Here is a 16,011-nt window from a genome sequence, read left to right as displayed (position 1 = left end):
TTACATCAACAAATAGTATAATGCCGCACAACACAAGAATCAGAACACAGAAATAAAGTAGGCATATAAATGCAACCGATACATTAAAAACAAAAAACGAAAAGTCATTTTTTTGACGAAGAGTTCTGTGACACTTGGTAAAACTAGAATCGTCACAACAAAAACAGTGAAGACTTTTGGTTTTTTCTTTGGAATTAACGTCAAAGTACAACATTATGGTTTATGGATTTATATATCTTAATCTTAGCATAAACAATCAGGATGATTCCTCATGTGCACATGTATATTTGTCTATGTAAGATAATATATGCAAACTATGCAGTAACAAAAATGTATAATACAGTGATATGTTTTTAAAAGGGTCTTGAGAAGTGAGAGATTTTACCAACTCACGGGAAGTGCAGGCAACAAAAGTCCAAGCCCACACTGTCGTTTTGCTTACAAATCAACTTATTTATTGTCCCTACACGACAGATTCTGTTTTTTGTTTTTCAAAATTTTGGGGGTTTTTAGGTTCATTTCCCTCCTATCTTCAAGTCTCAGGGGGATTTGGATTTGAATCTGGATCTGTTTTTCTTTTCTTTTCTTTGAACTTGGAAGTATTTTTGAAAATTTTGTTTTGAAGAGTGTCGAGGTAAGTCGATTTTTAAGTATGATGTTGATATGGTCCTTATTGAATGTAACATTAAATGACATGATCTAACAATACATCGGTCTTCTTCTCTTTTTTTTGTTTGCAGTTAGTTGTGAAGTTGAACTTTAAGATTTTACCAATTTGGTTTTGGTTGTTGAATGATAAAAACATTATGAGTATGACCATTGATCACTCCATTTACAACACAAAATGCAGGTGAGTCTCTCTCTCTCTACTTATATAGATATATATGTGATTTAAGAGCTTTTATATAGAGACTGAGGAACTACTTTTGTGTTTTTTTTTTGTTTGGTTAAGAACAAATTTTGCAGGTAAGAAGATGGAAGAAGAAGAAGAAAAGGAAGGTCTCAGAACTGTGGAATGTTTAAGAGGGAGACTACTTGCAGAGAGGCAAGTTTCAAGATCTGCAAAAGAAGGGGCAGAGATTATTACCAGAAAGGTAACTCATAAAATCCTAAGTTTCATTCCTTTTTAAGAAACTGTGTTTGATCAAGAACCATGAAAGAGTCATTCTAATTAGTTTACTATCAAGAGAGTATCACTAATTACTCTGTTTTAGTTTCTTGGACGACCAAAAGAAGTGTTGTTTTAAAGTGGTTAGTTTTGATCTGGCTTTGGTAAAAAGTTGATATTTTATCTTATCTCTAGAGACAACCTTTACTGATCTCTTGGAAACAGATGGAAGAGTTGGAGCGTAATCTGAAAGAAGAGATCAGATTAAGGGAAAAAGCAGAGAAGAGACTTAAGTATCTGATGAAGAAACTTAAATCCATTAAAGGGTCACACAGTTCGGAGGGATCTGATCAGCAATTGAGTTCATCTGAAGCTTCTTGTATATCGTCGGTTTGCACTTCAGCCTCCAAGGAAGAAGAAGAAGATGAAAGTTATGAAAATGGAACTGTAGAGAAAAAGAAAACTGATTATGCAACTGAGAATGTTGCCTCCATGGAAAATGATTCAGGTTCAAAGCTCAAAGATGTTTCTTCTGGTGAAGCAAGTGTTGTTGCTTCAACCTCAAGTCATGAAGAAGAATCACAGGCTGGTAATGAGTTCTCTTGGTGCTCAGATGCAACTTAAGAGGATTCAAGAATCAAGAATATCCATTTCTCCTCCCCTAACCAACTTTGAATCAGAACCGTTTCTCATGGCATGGATCATAAAGTTACTAAGAAATACTAGATAGTATAAAGTACTACTTTTGTTAATCACCAGTCTAAGGACAAGCTCAATAGAGGAGATTGGTTGGTAATGGAGAGATAGTAATCAACAAGAACAAGAAGAGAGAAGCCAAGATCAAAGACAAATGTGGGTTGATTGATACAAAAAGGTAATGGAAAGAGAGAGGCCATGTGAATAAAGGGATTGATTAGGCTTTAGGACACATGTAGAGTTTCATAGTAATAAATTCAAAGTGTTAGAAGAGTTGGGGAGGACGACACGACACACATGACATAATGTTATGTCTCTTTCTTCTTGTGTTTTTTTTGTTACCAAAGAACGAAAGTGACGTTTCTTTGGAACCTATCGATGAAACCGAACAAAGGAAGCAGTATATTTTTTTCATTGCAATTGAACGGATCGACCTTAGCTTAGCCTTTATCTTTTCTTCATTTTGGATATAAACTGAGACAATTAGTATAAAAACGAGCTCAATGGTCTACTAGAGTGATACCATCTTCCCTATGTATAAGGGATTTGATCACTTATCTCTTTTTCTTTATTTTCCATGTTCTAATCAAGTAGTCTAATCTATCATTAACCAAGGTAGAACCATCAATTCACTCATAATTTGTATCAAATCATGTAAATAGTTCATACTTTTATGGATTTACATTTTTTTTTTTGTTTCTACAATGTCCACGTCGTGTGTAGGTGGGCTCACAAAGTTAACTAGTATCCAATAATAATACGCCACGTGGATAAAGTAGATATTATTGCCAGGTTTTGTAATTTTGAGTTATTTTTTTTTCTCTCTTTTTTGTAAGAAACAGACAGAAAAATTAGTTCCAAATTAAAGTATTAAACTGATAGAATTAACGTTATGATTTATTTCTATAATCGATTAGAAATTCATATTTTTATAATTTTTCTATATAATTTTTTAATTCGTTTTGCTGGAAAATAAAAATAAAACAAGAATTTGATCGTGCATGACCGATCATGACGGAGAAACACTTGTTTGTCGTCCACAACTATCTAAGAGACAGGTGATAATTTTTTAATCCGTATATATGTTTTTTTTAATTAATTATCCCCTGATTAATCGGTAATCTCTCTCGTTGACGATTTCTCTCAATCGCAGTACCAAACGAAACCGATGATCCTAGCTTTTGTTTTCTTCTTTTGATCTCATATTATCATCGTTTAATGTTATTGTTAATTAATCATTAGAATAAATCATTAGAAACTGTGAATGGATTTGAGATTTGTGAGTAGTACTGTGCGGTGTGGTAATATTGTAAAGTAAAAGCTATGGGAATTAGAAATAGGCTTCTTTGTGAAATATTATGTTGTTATCTTTGGTGAGCAAACGCTCACTGGAGGTAGATTCCAGGTAATTACTTTCTCATATGATCATTTCGTAATTTTGTGATTATATTATCATCATACGTTATTTGAAGATTTTTTTTTTGATTGGCACTGCAGGGACGCCTATGGATTTGCCTTGAGACCTCAACACGTTAAGAGATATCAAGAATACCTTAGCATTTATACAGTTGAGTTCTTATTTCTCAGCATGCTTCATTTGCTTTCTCAGATCATTTAGTAGATAAAAAAAAACATGGCATTAGAATTCATGTATGCGGTGGTATGTCAAATCAAAATGTGTATGGGGCTTGTGTGTTGTTTCTACATTCCAACTTACGAAATTCTGTACTAATGGAATAGGAGGAAGAGACAGAGAGAGCAGAGAAATGGAAGATTTTTCTTGACCGTCAAGACAGCGCCGTTGAACCTTGTTCCTCAGAAGAGGAGTTTCAGGATACATTACCGGCTGATGGTGATGATTCGGACTCTGGAGAGGAGAGTGCTTCAGAAAATGATTCAAGAAATGAAAATCATGATTCTGGTTCTTGTGAACCTGGTGGTTTAGAAGTGAAGCATCTTGAAAAAGATAGTACTGAAACAGATGGTGAGCATTCAAAAGAGAAAGAGCCAGCTGAGGAGGCACATGTTGTTGAAAAGCACCAATATTTGAAGGAGAAGAGTCTTGGAAGAAACAGTGAATCTGTGAAAGATGAGGATGAGGGATTTGAATCTGAGAAAGAGAATGAGTCTTCAGTTAAAAGTGAATCTGTGAGAGATGTGGATGAGGGATTTGAATCTGAGAAAGAGAAGGAGTCTTCAGTTAAAAGTGAATCTGTGAGAGATGTGGATGAGCGATTTGAATCTGAGAAAGCGAAGGAGTCTTCAGTTGAAAGTGAATCTGATGAAGAGAAACAATCTCAACCAGTAGAAGAACCTGTTGATCATGTACACACCCAACAAGAGAATGAGGCAGAAAAGCTTGTGGAAGAAGCAGATAAATGTGGATTGGATGATGAAAAAGCACAAAAGGAAACAAAGTCCCGTTCAGTTATTGAATGGGCTCATATTAGACCTTGTCTTGCGTCCATAGAGGCAATGATGTGTTCTCGTGTAAAGAACGTAAAGTATATGCAAAACAAGCAGAAGAGTATAGTAGGGGAACATGCTTCACCGTCACACGAATCATTAGCTTCTATTAAAGAGTCTGAGCAAAACTCCGGGGAAAATGACAATGACCGTGACAGTGAGGCTTCCACGAGTAGATCACATTCGATAAAGGAAGAACATGATGCTCAGGATAGTGTTTCTCCAGAGCCATTTTTCCCTTGGTATGAAGAACTTGAGGTACTTGTTCGTTTGGGAGTACCAAAGGATCTCAGAGGGGAGGTAAGTTTTAGACTAACCATCTCATTCATTTTTACCATCTCACTGAATTAAATTTGTACTTTTGTTGTCTAACTTTTACACTCACAGGTCTGGCAAGCCTTTGTAGGTGTAAAAGCAAGAAGAGTTGAGAGGTACTATCAGGATTTGTTGGCCCAGATAACTAACTCTGATGAAAGCTCATCTGATGTCCAAAGAAAATGGAAAAAACAAATTGAAAAGGTTCGGTTAGATAAATGCACGTTGAACTTTAGCACTAAGTCTTTTGAATTTGAAAGTTTCTTATATTGTCATGATGATTACTATACAGGATATACCTCGAACATTCCCAGGCCACCCTGCTTTGAATGAAAATGGTCGAGATTCCCTAAGACGGATACTTCTAGCTTATGCTTGTCACAACCCGTCTGTTGGCTACTGTCAGGTGACTTGGGCTAGGAAAGAATAATCTGAAAATTATATTTTAGTTCCTATAGTGCATCTCTAGTCATGTTTATTCCATCGGTGGTGGAACTTTGCATAATAGCATTATATATTAATTCATTATTAGTTGTTACAATTGTTGCTAGGCTAAGCTAACAATGATCCTGTAAAATTGCAGGCTATGAATTTTTTTGCTGGACTGTTGCTTCTCTTGATGCCAGAGGAAAATGCATTTTGGTAGAGTGATACAGCTTTGGTTTCTCTGTATTTGAATCCTGACATGCATTGTTATGAGTGATTCTGCTGTCACAATGAGCTGATTTTTGCGTTACTGTATATTTTCAGGACTTTGGTTGGGATTATTGATGATTATTTTGATGGCTACTATACAGAAGAGATGATAGAATCTCAGGTAAACAGTTCATCCCAAAAGGCTTTCTGATTATGTCTTCTTACAACATTTCTATCTTACCATTGTGAATCTACTTCTCTTAGGTTGATCAACTAGTCTTTGAAGAGTTGATGCGAGAAAGATTTCCAAAACTCGGTTCGTTTTTTTTCATCTTTATATTCAAGTTTCTCTTCATATATATATATATATATATATATATATATATATATTTCCACCTTATACAGAGCAATGTGATCGTTTCTTCTATTCCAATAATCCTCCTGATGCAGTTAATCATCTGGATTACTTGGGAGTGCAGGTAGCTTGGATCTCTGGGCCTTGGTTTCTATCTATTTTTGTCAACATTATTCCCTGGGAATGTGGTGAGAGTTCTTTAAACAAAAGTTTCTGCATTCATTTTATGTCAAAGGAATGAAAGTTGTATTTCATCTTTGATCTGTTTTCTTGGTCTCAGTTCTGCGGATGTGGGATGTGCTTCTCTTTGAAGGAAACCGTGTAGTGTTGTTTCGAACAGCCTTTGCTTTAATGGAACTATATGGTATAGCTGATACTCTTTTATGTATCAAAAGTGTGTGTTTGAAAGAAACAATTTTTACTTTCACTCTTTATTTTCTTAGGTCCTGCAATAGTGGCTACAAAAGATGCAGGAGATGCTATTACTTCACTACAAAGCTTCGCTAGTTCAACATTTGATAGCAGTCAACTTGTTTTGACTGCATGTATGGGTTATATGTCGACGAATGAAGCTAGACTAGAGGAGCTGAGGAAAATACATAGACCTGCGGTACTAGAGATTGTCGAGGAAAGAATACAGAAGGGTCGAGTCTGGAAGGATAAAAAAGGATTGGCTTCTAAGTTATATAGTTTTAAACATGAAGGCTCTATAATAGATAAACAAAAGCCTACTCAAAGGACTGATGGTGATGATGAATCTCGCTCGCCTAGTTGTTCTCTGAATCTTGATGGCGCAAATGTTGATTCCGAAGTAGACTCTTTACCAGATCTTCAAGAACAGGTAACTTTTGTTTCCATACTCTCTGTTTTATGTTCTGTCCTTCAGAGCCAATCATCTAATAATTTATGATAATCATATACTATATCTTGTTCTTGGTAGTAAATTTCAAGGTAATATGGTTGAGTTCATGTTATTCTGTAGTTGATTAAGTATGAGCAATATGCAACTCTTTTTAAATTTCACCCATAACAGTTACTGTGTAGGTGGTATGGATGAAGGTTGAACTATGCAGACTGTTGGAGGAGAAAAGATCAGCTGTGATGAGGTTATTGTTACTCTACTTCACATTCTCTTTTTCGTTATTCAAGGAGTTTAAACTTAATTGTCTTTGATACTAGTTTAATCCTAATATGTATTACTCCTTTCTGTAGAGCTGATGAACTAGAGATAGCTTTGATGGAGATGGTCAAAGAAGATAACAGATTAGAATTAAGTGCAAAGGTAAATCTAGACTTCCTCAAAACAATGTTATTAGCTTGAGGAACTACTATCATTGATTGTTTTTACTGTATCATTGATTGTTAATGATAGTGACAAATACTGATTAAACTAAAAACTAAACCTTTAATTTTACAGATTGAACAACTTGAAAAGGAAGTGAGAGAACTAAAACAAGTTCTTTCTGACAAAAAAGAACAAGAAACAGCAATGCTTCAGGTATATGTTTCATGTATTTACCCCACAAGTGCAAAGCGCACGCTACACTTATCGGTGTTTTAATCTACCTTGTGACGCGTGCTTCAGGTCTTAATGAAAGTTGATCAAGACCAAAAGCTTACAGAAGATGCTCGGATAAGTGCAGAGCAGGATGCAGCTGCACAAAGATATGCAGTACATGTGCTTCAGGTGCTTTGGCCATCTCACTTTGTATCTTCAAACATTCAATCAGAGATACATCATCTTTTATCTTAGCTTGATAATATTCTTGGAAGTACAGGAAAAAAATGAGAAGCTTGCAACCCAACTAGCTCAGATGGAGAAGAAACTAGTTACAGCAGAATCAACTCTCGAAGCTACTTTGCAATATGAATCAGGTCAAAATAAAGCATTATCATCTCCAAGGTACTTCAAAAACCAGATCCTATCTTTATGTTTTATTTGGCTGCTTTGATTCTGTATAAATCTTCCAAAAACTTGGTAACATACCAAAAACAGAATCTACCTGTTTCTATAGATACACATCACTCAGTTTTACATTTGCTATGATGTGTTATTGTACTACTGCTCAAGTCAATGCTGTTTAAGAAGATAATTCTTATATTGTTTCCTCTTCAACGTTGTATAGGTTTCCTCGTCCTGCACCGGAGAGCCCTAAAAAGAGGACAGGCTTCCTATCATTTGGGCTAGGCTGGCGTGACAGGAACAAGGTGAAGTGCTTAATGCCAATCTAGCTAATGAAATATTCTGCTTGGACTTAGCATTGTTTTTCCTCTCCATCTTTACATTTCCACAAACTTAGATGATATGTCTGATCTATCTTAACTATCAATGTAATGTTTTTTTTGTAACAGGCGAAACAGCCTGAAGAATCAAATAGTGATAACACTAGTAATGCAACATCTGAAGTCAAATCTCCATCAAAAGATAGTGTTTCAGGGCAGGAAAGCAATGTATCAAAAGAAAGCAAAACCGAAGATCTTCTAAATCCTGAGACAAGACGTTAACCGAGAAAGAGTCATAAACTGCTGAACATTTAGGTACTTTTCAAAGCTTTCTAGCATCATATTCACCTTCCTATGAGTTCTCTGCAACTACCCAGAGGGCGTCTGAAAAACGTATCGGTATGGTGTTCATAGGATCTTGAAGCTGCTAAAGATATTCTCCCATTGTCTCTCTGTCATAAGGAAGAGTTTGGGGTTTGAACTATAGATTAAGAGGCTAATGCTATTGTCAGAAAAATTTGCTTTCCTCAAGCTTTCATCTTCAGGAGCTTGATACCTGCAAAACTCCAAAACAATGAAGTAAAGGTTTGTTCAATTTTCGTGATCAGTTATAAATAGAATAGTTTAAAACTGTCACCAGAAAAAAACAAAACAATCCATATTTAAGTACATTTGATATCTTTTGTAGTGGTTGGTACATTGTCTATCATATGGTCTAAGGAAAAGTTTGTGTTGGTATATGAATTGTTTAATTTATCATCGTTTTTGAAAGTTGAGTTTGGCAACAAAGAAAGCAAACATAGTAGCCAATGCAACTGGAAATGCAATGAGAACAATGGCTGTAATCATCAAACGATCATGATGGAATCCGAAATAGTCCTCTAAGAATATCGCAACCGTTGTTGTTTCTCCAAATGCATCGATCTCTTGATGAATATCGCCATACTGAGACGAGAAAAACATGTTGAGTGTCCAAGATGTCGGGGTTATATAGTATAACCATACCCACCACTTTGGTATTTGCTGCAATTTTTTCAACATCAAGAAAGCACTATTAAGTATCTGATAAGGTAAAAGATCAAAGATTATGATCAAAGATAAAGATCTTACTGGTCTTGGGATCAAGAATCCGGCGAAAAGGTTAAAAGTAACAAAGAAAAGAGACTGGAGAATAGCTGCGACCATGAAGTTTGGAGTAACGGAGATGAGGAACAATGCAAGGTAGTTGAAGCAGAGCAAGTTACAGAACATTGCATAGAGACTCCACAACATTTTAGAGAAAGACGCATAGAAACCAATCATAGGATATATTATGATCACAAACTCTGCGCTTTGGATGAATATGTAAGGAATCTCAGTCACAACTTGAGCTAATGCATATGCAAACGCAGAGTACATTCCTGCAAATCTTTCGCGGTACATAACATTACGCTCTGTCTCAAAATACTGCAAAGCTGAGGTGCAGTTGTTTATCCCCACGAAGAGGACTAGACCATAAAGGGCCCCTAGAACTGTGAACAAACTCTGTTGAGTGTCTCTGCAGAAAACATACAAAGAGAAGTGAATTACGTACTAAATATAGTGTAATGAAACTTGGAATATTTTTATGTAAACTTACATTTTTTTCCCTTGATTCCAGAAGAGTAAACCAAAGATGAGAGAAGAGACTAAAGTGTGACCAATTCGCATCAAATTGTAAGAAGGGCTTCTCCAGTAAGACAAACACATCTTCCATAAACAAGATTTAAACTGTCCCCACCAGTTTTGTGCAAAAGTTCTCTTAAAATGCAAATCGCTTGACCCTGGATCCGATTTGCTCAGCTCTTTAACAAGCTCTGAGTTTCTCCTGTAGAAACAATAACACATAAATCTCATTACTCATTAGTCACATCATAAAGGAACCACAAATCTAGCCGTAACTAAGATCTATAGATACTACTCACTTGTAAAGATCTGATTCGTTGTAGATTTTTGCAAAATCAATGTTGAGTTCAGTCTCTACAGATTGTGAAGTGACCTCTAGCATCCATGTTGCTGGATTGTACTTGTCTCTAATTTTACCAACTCCGGGGATGTTCTGTTATTTACCCCCAACAAAACTGAAAAGATTACTAACAACACAACCAAAATCCAGTATAATTGACTTTTGTTACTTGTGCTGAAAGCTAACCTGAAAATACTCAGTGACACAAGATGAGTGTTGTCCGAGTGGTCCAGTATAAATCATGCGACCACCTCTCTTCAGAAGAACCAACTGAACATAATAAAACATATGATATGAATATATTAAAAAAACTTAGCAAAAAGAAAAAAAGACCTAAAATTAAAAATATTTATAAGGTTTAAGCATAAAAAATTGGAAACATTGACCTCGTCGAAGGCTTCAAAGATGTGGATGCTAGGCTGATGAATAGTGCAAACAATGGTACGTCCAGTCTCAGCTACGTTCTTCACAGCTCTCATTACAATAGCGGCTGATCTTGCGTCCAGCCCTGTTGTCGGCTCGTCCATGAATATGATCGACGGATTCGCCACCAACTCCACCGCTACAGTCAACCGCTTCCTTTGTTCCGTTGACAATCCGCTCACTCCCACCACTCCAACCAACGCATCTTTGATCTCTTCAAGCTCGATCGTCTCCAGAACTTGCTTCACAAATCTCTGCACGAATTTTCAGATGATTTCTTTATTTCGATTTCTAGGTCACAGTGTTGATGATGCCCTGTAGAATTAGGGCTTACGATTTTGGTTTTGGGATCGATTTCAGGAACTAGACGGAGCCAAGCTGAGTAAATTAGGGATTCTTCGACTGTGATGTTTGGTGAGTGTATATCTGTTTGCTCGCAGTAGCCTGAGACTCGTGCGAACGTTTCTTGTACTTTAAGGTAACCGCTGATTCTGATCTCTCCTTCGATGTATCCGCTTGTTTTTCTTCCGGCGAGAACGTCGAGTAATGTGGTTTTACCGGCTCCGCTGATTCCCATCAACGCCGTTAGAACTCCGGGCCTGAAAGCTCCGGTGATGTCTGAGAGAAGCTGTAACTTCTTCTCATTGTGCCCTTGACCTTTCATCTCCTGAGATTAGCAAAATAGCCAGACATGTATTACTCTCTCTCTTTGATGGCCGTTGAAGTTGAAACTGGTTTTATTATTATAATTAACCAAGAATCTACAGAAGCTTGTTACCACAGGGACATCGACGTAATAGTTCAAGTCTTGAAATGTTATGGTGAGGGGTTTAAAAGGTAAGATCATATTCCCTGTTGATCAGCAAAGGCATTGTTAGGTTGATGGAGACTGGAAAAGGAAGAGTTTGTGTGAGTAGAAGAAAGAAAGACAACATATCTCACCTGAATCCTCTTTTGTCTTTATTGTGGAATCTAGTGGCTTGCTCTTCTTGATTGATGAATCTTTTGTTCCTTGCAGCTCAGAGAGCTTGTCCTGGGAAATCATGGCACGGGATGATGTGGGAGCTGTCATGTGTTAAAGAAGCTCGTCAGTTTTTTTTTTTATATGTGGGTTTGTGCTTGTGACAATCTTTGGATATCCTTACATTTCAAGAAACTCAGAGCTAGAGTGAAAATGGTGTTGAAGATAACAGTGAGACCAAACAAGGCACATAATGAGACCCAATACATGTAATCATCATAGTTCAGTCCTCTGCTTTCAAGTATGGTTCTCCCCAAGGTGACATTCGTAGGTTGCATCTACAAACATAACAAGAAAACCTAATTAAGTCTTGGAGAATGAAGAGGATATTGCATGGTTATAGAGAAACAAGTAAGAGAAGAGAGAATCACTTGCTGCCACCGCGGTGCAAGAAACTCGTTTACAGAGAGTCCAATCTCAGCGTAGCTTATAGGATTTACCCAAAATCCCCATTTCAGCCACCCCGGCATATCGGCTGCACCAACCAATGTCATATGTAAAGGGAACTTTCGAACAAGATTAAAAAAAAAAAAAAAAAAAGAGAGTAAAAATCTTACTATAGGGGATGGCGAAACCGGCGAATACAAAGGTAAGTAACATGACAAAGCTACCAGCTGCCAATGAGGCAACTCCTGTCTGAAAGATTGCAGCTATACACCGGAACATGGAAATCGATGTGAAGTGAACAGCAAAGAGCAGAATGAATTGTCGGAAGAACCTGAAACATCAAAGATCATTACATCACATTTTTCTGTCATTCTCAGGCTTGGATTGTGGCTAGACTAGGGAACAAGCATGAGAGGATATCAAGATCTCACCGGTAAGCTTCAGGAGTGTACCCGATGACATAGTAAGTGAGGCAGGTCCAAACGAGAGATTCAATGAAGGATAGAGGGACTTTTAATACAGTTGCAGGGATTGAATAAGCCCAAGCTGGATAGAAACAAAGTTGCTTCTGCTTGTAGAACACGGAAAGGCGTTGAACAGTCATAGACAGCTCTGGAATACCATCAACCAGAAGTACAACAGTTGCAAAAAAGAGGCAACTCATGTAAGAATTCCCATGAATGATATCTATGTCCATACGTGTTCGAATAAACACAGTCATTGTGAGGACTGCGGATATAACAAGCTGTGCAACAAAAACAAGAAGGATCCTTCAGAAAAAGAAGACAAAAGGAGAGAGATATCTACAGAAAGAAAGAATGTAATTAACCTGAAATGTCTTGAAGAGGTAGACGAAATAGTTTCTCTTCATGAGAAGAAACTCTCTTGAGATGCATGCTTTGAACAGCTCCCACTTTGGAAGAGAATACACATTGAATGATAGAGCATCTTTGTGAGTTTTTGATTTATCATATGGCTTAGAGAGGGTTTCCTCAATTTTTCTTCCAATCTCTAAGTCCTTGAATCTCTTTGACAATGTGTCTACTGAGACAAAGCTATGGGGTAAGTCATGGTGCAGCCAGTACTGTCCTTGGTCCTTCCTAGATATAACCTGCAAAGTAAAAACAAGTCAGGACCATGGGAAAGAAAATTTCAATGTCAAGGAACAGAGTTTTTGGATTTTTACCTCCTGGAGAAAGTCTGCAACACCTTTCCTTTCTGGGCATTGAAATTCACATGCCTCGAAGAATTTTAATACCTCGTCGCGTGGACCTTGATACACAATTTTGCCTTCAGCCATCAGCACAATATCGTCAAAGAGGTCATATGATTCTGGAGCAGGTTGTAGAAGGGAAACAAACACAGTTGCGTTGGTAATGTGAGCTAGTTGCTGAAGAGACTTGACAATCTGAAATGCCGTGGAACTGTCTAAGCCGTTTGTTATTTCATCCATGAACAGAGATTTGGTTGGACCAACCATCATCTCAGCTGTTAAACACTGATTTTTTTAGAATACATGCCATACCAACTAAAAGATGACTTGTTTTGGAGGATTCTTGGTTATGAACTTATTAACCTGTGGTAAGACGCTTCTTTTGCCCTCCGGATATGCCTCTTCTCATCGCATTTCCAACCAATGTTTCTGCACAAATGTCAAGCCCGAGGATCTGAAGATTTCATACAAGACACAATTAAGAAGCTAATCTAGAGGACTAGAAGTCTGAACAGTATCAGAGAAAAGAACTACCTTCAAAATGTAATCTGTTTGGACACTTCTTTTAATTCCTTTAACTGATATAGCCTGCACAATGAGAATACAAAAGGAATCAAAACCAATAGCTCAAGTTCAAAGATCAGTTTCAACTTAAGCCTCAAGAGTGAACCTTCATGTAAGCATCTATTTCTGAGTCAGGAATGATTCCACCATCCTTTTCTCTTTTACTGAGCTCCATCATGATATCTGTTTCAGCAGAGGAAATATATCTTTCACCAAAACCGTTTAGAGATTGTTTCGAAAAGAGCATGAAAATATCTACCTGTTCGCCTACCAACACCTTGACAACGAGCTGAGAAGTCAATTGTTTCCCTCACAGTCATCTCTGCAATATGAAGATCATGTTGACTTATATACGCTGATGTTTTCTGAGGAACAACTTCGTTCAGTCCGTGTCCATTGTAAGATATTTCACCAGAAATCTATAGAAGATAAAGGAGAAAAAAAGAGACATGAGTTCACACATCTGCAGCATAAGCATTCAAAATAAGCATTCGAAAGAAGAAAAAAGATCTGTAACCTTTAGATTCTTTTCCAAATTTCCAGACAAGGCCTTAAGAAAAGTAGTTTTTCCACATCCAGGAGGACCAAGCAACAATGTTAACCTTGAGAATCAAGAAGAGACATTAGTTGATTGCATTACACAATGCTCATAACTTGGATCAAAAGAAAGTTCCTTTCGCAAGACTGCAACTAACCTTCCGGGTTTAATGATGCCGCTAACATCGTTAAGTAAGTTTATCTTGGCCTCACGTGTTCTTATACCACTCAGCTTCATCAAGTCCTGAAGAAAAAAGATTAGAATTGGATTCAACCCCAGCCACTACAAAAGTTAAACTCCACATTACATTCTTGAATATATTACTCACTAAGAAAACACGCTTCAAGGAGTTCCATAAAGTTGGAAGTGCCTTCCCTTCAACGACCTCACATTCTGCTTCCACACCTAAATGCTCATACCTCACCTCTATGCTTGGAAACTCCACACCGACCCTGCAGATTTCTTAAGCTCAAGTCTCATACTTTCAAGAAGCAGATTCACAATCATATATAATATTTCACCTGTCCATCCTTGTTCTGATTTTGTTGAGCAGCTTGAGATTATCATTCTCAATGTGTTTGATGAGCTTCTCAATCATTAGATGACGTTCCATGGCTTTAAGCTTGGTGACATCAACGACCTTTTTCCCTTTCTCCGCAGCCTCGGCATGGTTGTCCACCAGAGACGATCGCAGCCGTTTAAAAGTAGGCAAACTCTGGATTTCACCCCATTGCAGAGCATGCTCTGCCTCATCAACACCATGTTCAAGCTCATTTCTTGAAGAGCTGCTCCTGGAACAAGATCCGTTGCTTATTCCAATCTCTGCAAGCTCCATTCTCATTGACATTTGCTCTGTTTCTCCACCCATTTGAGTCATGATGCCTCAACGAGCCCCTAAAGTTCTCTGGTGAGATGCTCACAAGTCACAAGTCAATTATATGATATACGCATTTGACTCATTCTTCTTATGTACGTGTATACTATAATATACGAATATGGAAAATATGTTTCAAACTGTTAGGTGGTGGAAGGTAAAAGGATTGTAACATTCTAACTATCGAAATTCAACACAACATACAGTAATTGTGTTTTTTTTTCTTTCTTTTAAAGATTTGTATAACAACAATGAACAAATTCGATTTGTAGCCGACTAAAAAAAAAAGAAATCGAGTTAAAAAATAATAATTATTACTATTATATTGTGTACCCACCATTTTTAATAAGCAGAAGCAACACTATTAAACAGATAGAAAATAGATAATTTATATTACAATTTACACCTAAAGGTAAGTGAGATGTGACCGGGCGGATTAGTCTAAGACTTAAAGGTATATGATGTGTTTCTTTTGTAATTGTTATCAAATTCTAGTTTCCTTTGGATAGACAGTATTTGTTGACTCTATAGGAAAAAAAAAAAAGAGAACTATCAAAGTGTCTTTCTCAGCTAGCTAGTCTCTGTGAGTGGGCGCACGGATTTGACAAAATAAAACAAGTTTTACAGTTAAAAGTTAATAGTTAGGCAGTATCATAAACCTCATGCTTATTGGCTTGCCGCTAATTATACGCTCCTTTGTAATAATTAAAAGTCACTAAAGACGCACGTCAAAGCCAATATATATGGCTTAATTGATGCGTTTTTTTTGCTCTCGATAGTAATAAAGATATATTGGAGGGTTCACCATCCATCATATCTTATTAGCAAAGTATCATCATCTTTTGCGTTTTAGTGCTAATAAGATATGATGGATGGTGAGACAAAGCAAAAGATGATGATACTTTGTATGGATGGTCATCATTAAAAAGAAGAAGAATGTATTGTTCGTATCTAAGAATAATAGTATTTTTTTTTTACTTAATAAATCAGGTAGGTGGACATTTTGAGAACTTATTCAATCCAACGTTATGATGATGGATGATTAAGAATAAAACTGTCCAGGATTAAATTAGCAAAAAGGAGCTTTTAAACTGTAGTATAATTAGATAAACCTAAACTAGTCGGAATCTTAACACAATTCTATTTTGACATTCCAGATTTCTATTCTTATAGATATATATATATATATATAAACATTTATATTTATA

General features: G+C 36.7%; 4 protein-coding genes across 14 annotated transcripts in view; 3 read left to right on the top strand and 1 right to left on the bottom strand.

Moving 5' to 3' along the window:
- Positions 1-16,011, top strand: part of LOC104782150 (small ribosomal subunit protein uS7z) — a 47,720-nt gene that overhangs the window by 29,954 nt on the left and 1,755 nt on the right. The window lies entirely within an intron of this gene.
- Positions 218-2,224, top strand: LOC104782153 (uncharacterized). The gene is made up of 4 exons (XM_010507008.3): positions 218-634; positions 741-850; positions 953-1,094; positions 1,334-2,224. The coding sequence occupies exons 2-4, from the start codon at positions 807-809 to the stop codon at positions 1,730-1,732; spliced, it is 585 nt and encodes a 194-aa protein (XP_010505310.2). The 5' UTR covers positions 218-634; positions 741-806; the 3' UTR covers positions 1,733-2,224.
- Positions 2,645-8,537, top strand: LOC104782151 (uncharacterized). 10 transcript variants are annotated; one of them, XM_019244934.2, is made up of 19 exons: positions 2,645-2,862; positions 3,302-3,371; positions 3,545-4,570; positions 4,658-4,789; positions 4,878-4,991; positions 5,169-5,227; positions 5,336-5,402; positions 5,486-5,537; positions 5,672-5,764; positions 5,857-5,940; positions 6,020-6,417; positions 6,621-6,682; positions 6,789-6,858; positions 6,994-7,074; positions 7,162-7,263; positions 7,355-7,479; positions 7,703-7,784; positions 7,929-8,114; positions 8,214-8,537. In XM_019244934.2, the coding sequence occupies exons 1-18, from the start codon at positions 2,816-2,818 to the stop codon at positions 8,079-8,081; spliced, it is 2,817 nt and encodes a 938-aa protein (XP_019100479.1). In that variant the 5' UTR covers positions 2,645-2,815; the 3' UTR covers positions 8,082-8,114; positions 8,214-8,537. The 10 variants fall into 10 exon arrangements, 3 of the variants coding, with proteins under 3 accessions (XP_019100479.1, XP_087367797.1, XP_010505307.1); XR_015597568.1 differs by having other exon boundaries at positions 2,669-2,862; positions 5,701-5,764; XR_015597571.1 differs by having other exon boundaries at positions 2,669-2,862; positions 5,701-5,764; positions 6,610-6,682.
- LOC104782152 (ABC transporter G family member 33) lies at positions 8,459-15,119 on the bottom strand. 2 transcript variants are annotated; one of them, XM_087511669.1, is made up of 23 exons: positions 14,451-15,119; positions 14,258-14,381; positions 14,087-14,172; positions 13,909-13,993; positions 13,651-13,810; positions 13,498-13,574; positions 13,362-13,415; positions 13,191-13,281; positions 12,801-13,102; positions 12,444-12,725; positions 12,046-12,359; positions 11,785-11,945; positions 11,599-11,702; positions 11,352-11,505; positions 11,149-11,271; positions 10,985-11,058; positions 10,541-10,873; positions 10,170-10,460; positions 9,970-10,053; positions 9,743-9,876; positions 9,418-9,645; positions 8,910-9,336; positions 8,459-8,822 (listed from the first exon to the last, which is right to left on the bottom strand). In XM_087511669.1, the coding sequence occupies exons 1-23, from the start codon at positions 14,804-14,806 to the stop codon at positions 8,556-8,558; spliced, it is 4,311 nt and encodes a 1,436-aa protein (XP_087367795.1). In that variant the 5' UTR covers positions 14,807-15,119; the 3' UTR covers positions 8,459-8,555. The 2 variants fall into 2 exon arrangements, with proteins under 2 accessions (XP_087367795.1, XP_087367796.1); XM_087511670.1 differs by having other exon boundaries at positions 13,191-13,256; positions 14,451-14,887.

Source organism: Camelina sativa, chromosome 4 (genome assembly GCF_030686135.1).
Source record: "Camelina sativa cultivar CO46 ecotype springtype chromosome 4, ASM3068613v1".
NCBI lineage: Eukaryota > Viridiplantae > Streptophyta > Magnoliopsida > Brassicales > Brassicaceae > Camelina > Camelina sativa.
The sequence above is the reverse complement of the archived record's forward strand: the minus strand, read 5'-3'. Positions and strand labels throughout refer to the sequence as shown.

What these genes read in the sequence shown, in the direction of transcription:
- LOC104782153 (XM_010507008.3), top strand. Translation starts at nt 807, where the DNA reads ATGAGTATGACCATTGATCACTCCATTTACAACACAAAATGCAG. An exon ending in ATTTACAACACAAAATGCAG is followed by an intron (nt 851 to 952) that starts GTGAGTCTCTCT and finishes TGTTTGGTTAAG; the next exon opens with AACAAATTTTGCAGGTAAGA. An exon ending in CAGAGATTATTACCAGAAAG is followed by an intron (nt 1,095 to 1,333) that starts GTAACTCATAAA and finishes TCTTGGAAACAG; the next exon opens with ATGGAAGAGTTGGAGCGTAA.
- LOC104782151 (XM_019244934.2), top strand. Translation starts at nt 2,816, where the DNA reads ATGACGGAGAAACACTTGTTTGTCGTCCACAACTATCTAAGAGACAG. An exon ending in CAAAGGATCTCAGAGGGGAG is followed by an intron (nt 4,571 to 4,657) that starts GTAAGTTTTAGA and finishes TTACACTCACAG; the next exon opens with GTCTGGCAAGCCTTTGTAGG. An exon ending in GATTAGAATTAAGTGCAAAG is followed by an intron (nt 6,859 to 6,993) that starts GTAAATCTAGAC and finishes TTAATTTTACAG; the next exon opens with ATTGAACAACTTGAAAAGGA.
- LOC104782152 (XM_087511669.1), bottom strand. Translation starts at nt 14,806, where the DNA reads ATGACTCAAATGGGTGGAGAAACAGAGCAAATGTCAATGAGAATGGAG. An exon ending in GTGTCACTGAGTATTTTCAG is followed by an intron (nt 9,877 to 9,969) that starts GTTAGCTTTCAG and finishes GGTAAATAACAG; the next exon opens with AACATCCCCGGAGTTGGTAA. An exon ending in GATTCTTGATCCCAAGACCA is followed by an intron (nt 8,823 to 8,909) that starts GTAAGATCTTTA and finishes AAAAAATTGCAG; the next exon opens with CAAATACCAAAGTGGTGGGT.